Source organism: Anneissia japonica, unplaced genomic scaffold, assembly GCF_011630105.1.
Source record: "Anneissia japonica isolate Jap-2015-1 unplaced genomic scaffold, ASM1163010v1 scaffold2756_len2360902_cov194, whole genome shotgun sequence".
Classification (NCBI taxonomy): Eukaryota; Metazoa; Echinodermata; class Crinoidea; order Comatulida; family Comatulidae; genus Anneissia; species Anneissia japonica.
In genome coordinates, this window is record NW_022719050.1 from 566,201 (window position 1) to 572,200 (window position 6,000).

The 6,000-nt window shown below is 36.3% G+C and overlaps 1 protein-coding gene across 1 annotated transcript in view; it reads right to left on the reverse strand.

The window, feature by feature from the left end:
• The window catches only part of LOC117110763 (proprotein convertase subtilisin/kexin type 5-like), a 36,634-nt gene that overhangs the window by 11,545 nt on the left and 19,089 nt on the right, over positions 1-6,000 (reverse strand). Inside the window, exons 19-22 of the mRNA XM_033253560.1 lie at positions 5,759-5,998; positions 4,809-5,153; positions 3,679-3,906; positions 2,794-3,024 (exon numbers count right to left, since the gene is read on the reverse strand). Coding sequence (XP_033109451.1) covers positions 2,794-3,024; positions 3,679-3,906; positions 4,809-5,153; positions 5,759-5,998 — 1,044 coding nt within the window. The remainder of the gene's footprint in view (positions 1-2,793; positions 3,025-3,678; positions 3,907-4,808; positions 5,154-5,758; positions 5,999-6,000) is intronic.

Sequence of the window (6,000 nt, forward strand, 5' to 3'; positions counted from 1 at the left end):
CACAAAAACCAACTTTGAAAACCGGACAATCAGTAAATGTAAACATCGTAATAAGAAATAACAAAACAACATGCATAGGCCTACCGGATGCCATGAAAACTAACTGTCATGCCATCCCATGGAGATTATAATAAATTGATTTAAATGACACGCCAATAAATGTCAATGTTACATATAATGACAGTTACACCTTCCACCAGACAACACACAAACAAGTTTCTGTGGGTGATTCTTTTCAGTAGACATTTAGACCTAGCTAATTTGGACTCTGATGACGGCGTTAGATTCAACAGTGTAGATTACAAAAATACACATCCTCATTCATGTTGCTGTTTTAATTTTGGAGAAAAATTTGTAGAGAAAGAAAATCTGTTTAATTAAAACTTTGGTCGGTTATTACAATGAGCTGTTCCTATTTTATACGTCCATGTTGTCACGCACTATGGTATTTTGGGCGATTAGAAACGTCATCCCAATCGAAGCACATGTTTGCACACCACCACAACGCTGGACCCCCGAAAAAATAACCAATTAGTGAGCAGAGTTTTGGAGACGCGGTGTCCGACCCTCAGCAAGGGTCACCGTGACGATGAAGAATTTGTTGTTTAGAAAAAAAATATCTACAGTACAACTGAAAATACATGTTAAAACAATATAAAAGCATCAATTTTATTGATAATTACATTTAATGTGCTGTAGAGTAAAACAACAGGTAAGGCCTACAGTACTGTACGGTACTTAAAACAGCAGTCGCTTGGATGTAGCAAAAGTGAGGCACTCTCTCTATCCTAGTCTAGTAGTTAGTATATTCCGACTTGTAATTAAATTAGGACCTAGGCGTAGCACTAGCGCAGGCCCGGTCAGTAGGGCCTAGCCGCCAGTCCCGAATATGGTTTGTGTTTCCTTTGTGGTTAATTCAATCATTAATACTGTTCTGACCACCTTTACGACTGGTTGCAAATGAATAAGACACAAATAAACAAGAAATTTATGGAACCGTTTTTGTGAAATTTTATTGATTTTTAAATTTGGCTAAAGCATTTTCAATTTGGTGAAAAAATTTAAAACCTTTTGCTATTTTGGCTAAAGAAAATTTGACCCTAGCATGAGCGCAGAATTGAACTTACGAAGGAAAAAATTGGAATTGTGTTACCTACCACAAGCAGAGCATGGAGTTTTCCAAGAAGACAAAAATTGAACGTAGGGACTAAATGCAATGTTTGCTTGAAAAATAAAAATACAACAGCAAAAGCACATGGCCTTTTTTCTCCAAAGATACTTTTTCTTTCACTATTCTGCAGGTAAGTCTACACTCTCTCACGCAGAAAGGAAATTTGAGGCTTGTTACAAAACGATAAAACGACAGGGTTTGATGATTCAATTATTTTTTGCGCTAAGTTCCATTAGGAATCTGGCTTATATTGGTTCATCCTGGTATGTATTCACGAAAAATAGACACTCAAGTAAAAAAAAAAGGATGTTGGTTGTCTTACATTACTAGTGAGGAACTTGATCCGATAAACCGATAAGTGCCAAGGTTCCCTATTCCTAGCTTATATTAAAATGTTTAAAACATGCAATGCAACATTAACCTATGTTGTGTTTGTTTTTTTATGTCGACTGACCATGAAAAGGGCATGCACAGTTCCAACTACGAATTGGCTTATTGCATTAACAAATGTTTAATTACAAGTTTATTGATTGCTGCGAAGCAGCCAATTCATATTCTTGACAGCAATTTGACCTCTGAAAGGTCATTGTTTGTCAAAAAAACAACGGCCTAAGACGACTGAAAAGTGGAGTTTCCTTCTTACGTTCTGCATGTCGCGCTAGCCTTATCCTACTCAAGGCCTAGACTAGCTAGGATGGTATAGGCCTAACCTTGAAGGAACGAAGGTCCCAATGAAAAACAACGTCGCTCCTTGATAGCTAACATTGTCTATTTAACGTCACAATAATTCATTATTAAACCTATAGTTGTTTTTTGAATTGTACTCCACAAATCTCAGCTGATACCTTGCACAACTCGAGTAACGACTCGTATCTATTGTCGTGACGTCATGGCTCGCTGGCTCACACTTGCGATTTCTCGCACTTGTGATCAAATAACACACCGGCTCGCACTTTGGCAACGCTCTTTGGCAGTCAACTCGCCCCTAGAAAACCCGCCCTTGGAAACTTGCCCCATAAAAAAATATACACTTCCTAGACCATGCAGTCTTCAAAATAAAAATTGTAACCTTTGGTAATCAACTACATTTTCCACATACATAAACATTTTTGAAACTTTATTAAAAAAAACCTAAACCATAATTCACAACTTTGACAAAAATGAAAAATTACGACTTTGTTACCCAATGAGAAGTGTTCTAATATGGACAATGGGTCGTGTCTCATATTATTTGTTATATTTTTATTATTCATTATTTTCACTTGACTCGCATAAATAATTTCGTTCGAAGAACATTTATATGCAGTTGTACTTCGCAGCACTTCACTTGCAATTTCTAGTAATAAAATATTTACTGGTCTAACTTTGGAAACAATTCAACCATGGAAAATGACCGAAGCGGAGTTAGAAAAACCTTGTGCAAGAACGTACTGTAGGACTACGGGACAGAAAGAAAAAATAACCCAGAAGGAATCAATAGCCTTTTTCGCTGTCATGAATGAATTAAAGATTGAAGATTTATGTATTTCAGCACATCACTGCAGTTGAAACTGAATTGCGACTATGTTACAGTACAATAAAATATTTAGTAAATTAAAAATGTATATACTTTGAGACATTACCTGATTTACAAGTCAAACATTCCGAATCTTCATAACTGACGCAGGTCTGACAAGTTGGATAACATGATTTGCAGATGTTATCCTGAAAGTCTGGATAGTAAGTATCTGCACAATGGGGAGCACATTCTCCAGTTGGCATCCAAAACTTTGTCACCTCACAAGTAAGGCAGTCAGAATCTCGGTCGCCTTGACAACTGAGGCAGGAATCATGACAATCTTTGCAGCCAGTACCTGTCAAAAAAGAACACTTTATAAAAAACGACTTGAAAATGTTTCCATCATAGGTCGAAAAAAAACATTTACTTTATAATAATAATAATGAAATAAAAACATTAATAATAATAATAATAATAAATTTAATTCTTATCATTATCTCAGTATTTTATTAAATTTATTATTTTTTAACTAATACTGATACAATTTCTACATTTAATTTCATTCTTCCAACAGTGATTGATAAATATAAACCAATTTTAAGGAAAAAAATCCTTAAAATATCAGCCAGGCAACTGAAGGATCTACACAAAGAAGGAATGGTGTTACTTAACAGGGGTAAACCATGCCAAAACCAGCATTAGTGACCAAAACAAGAACATTTACTCTTTAATATATTCAAATTCTCCACAATATAAGCTTTGAAATGGTAGGTTATTTACTGGAATCGACTTACTATTGCCAAAGGTATGAGTAAGATTACTATGGATTCTCAGAAGTAAAGTATACAATACTGCCACATTCTATGCTAATACAGTTTAACAATTAGCGACTGTACACTGGTTTTGGGATGGCAAGCCTCTTATTTTGCTCGCATATTTAATTGATATTAACAATATATTTAAATATACAATTTAACTGAATAAAGTTTACATCTCTAACATTACTTACTAGTTGGGTATTGGCCACTGTTACAAATAGACCGACAAATACCGTATAGATCTCTGGTAAAATTCTCTTTACACTGGATGCAATCAAGAACTCCTGGTCCAGTGCAGTTGTGGCATGTTGGATAACATGGGATGCATTCGTTGATGACCTCATCCGCGTACGAGTCATGACCACATTCACTTGCCTCCACACACTTATGCTTCACAGCTCCAGATGCATCTTCTAAAGCTACAAACAGTGATTGACAAATGAAAATATTCTTTTTAAATTATCAAATTCAGTACAGAACGTACTATTCATGAATCAAGTACAGGTCTAGCATTCTAATTAAAGACCCTCCAATTAAACAGATTTATCTTTATTATTCTAATTAGAGACCAAAACTGCTAATGACCATGAAACCCCAGTCCCAAAAGTGGTTGTTAATAAGATAGAGACCTGTATATTTATTTGGCAATTTTAACAGTCAATATAGGGAAGGCAAACAGATACAAATGATTCTTTTTCAGAGACATCAGCAGACTTTCGGACCATGGGTAACATTCAAATGGGTAAATCTTACCGCTGTTTGCACTTGGATCTTTGGAGTTGGTTAGTTATTAAAACTAACCAAGCTGTGAAAATCTCCATTGAGCAACGCTTGAATGGACTGCATTTCATTAAACTTTGCAGCTCAGTAAAACTAACCTAGTCGGTTTCACAAGACGCAATCCACTCATTTAAACTAACTGCTTGTCTCAGTAAGGTGCCCTGAGAGGTAAGTTTCTGTGATGGTGGCAATGGAATGATTCCGGTAAAACTATCATGCGTCCCGGTTAGTTTTACAGAAAAAACTCCAGTGCAATTGCGGCTATAGAAATTTATTTTGCTCCATGACGCAACAACAAAAAGAAATGAAAGGAGAACATGAAAACAGTGAACTATGCAGCTTGGGGTAGGGTCACTGAGAGCAGCCTGCATGCCCCAAAATTTTAAAAGTTGAATAAGAGCCCTAATGGCAGATGGGTAAAAGCTATTTCTGTACCTTGTTTGACTGGCACTTGGTAACGCTGACCACTTTTCATGCCCATATATGGTCAAATCAAAGAAATTTATAGTTTATAGTGTGGACAGAGTGCAGAAATACTTACCCTTAAGGTATTGTCCGTCTGCACAGACCACGCATTCATCTGCCGCAGGTCCAAGGCACTGATCACAACTACTATCGCAAGCAGAACATTCCATAGTATCCAGATTTGGGTAAGTACCATCAAACCATATACAGTCTGGCTCGCATGTGCCATCAGGTGTTTTAAAGTATGATGGGATACATGTTACACAGTTATGGTGACTTATGTCATCGCATGTGTCACATGAAGGGTGACAGGCACCGCAAATGCCTATATCAGTTAAAGCAACAAAATTTGGAGGGCATTGCTCGACGCAATCTCGGTTGTACAAGAAGGTTGTATTATCGCATGCTGTGCAAAGCCAACCTGCAATATTAGAAGAAACGATATAAATAAATATTAATATATAAATATACTTTCAGTTTAAAAAAAAAACATTAAAAATATATTTAATATTTAAATTTTAATAATTTAAAAGAACCAAAAGTGTATTCTAACCTAAAATACATGATTTGTTCATATATATTATTTTGAATGAAGCAGGTTCAAACAAAAACGTCTTCCAAACTTTGTTTATGAAAATAAATATTTAGACATCCCAAGCCATTGCTTGAATGTCGTAGAAAACGTAGTAGGAATCCTAGTACAGCCCTGTAGTGAGTATAATTACAAATACTAGGCCTACAAACCGGTCCTACCCTAGGCTAATTAACTGAGCTACCCTGGGCCTAACCTAGATAGACGGCGCCTAATTTTTGTGCGGTTAACGACATGGAATTTTTGGGAGTAGGTTGACGACCGGTGTATATGCTGTACCCCAAATTTCAGGGGTAAAATTGCGTATAAAATCTGCGGCTTATACACCAGTATATACGGTACCTTTTAAACACAGTGCTCTAAAAGGTTAACTGAATTTGTAATGTTAAAAATTACAAATGTTAATGGAAAAAAAAAAACCTGATATTAACTACCATCAGAACAGGTTATACAAGATGTAGAACATGTAAATGATCCCTCAGTACATCTGGAACTATCTGTATCCTTCACCAAACCATCCATACATGTATCACAATCCTTAAATGAAGGCCCGTGGCATGATGCGCAAGTCTCATCACATTTTGAGCACTGCAGTCCGGATATGTGGTTGTCGTCCTCAAAGTAGCCATTGGGGCAGGCCAACAGACACCGATGGTTGAACAGATAACGTTGAACA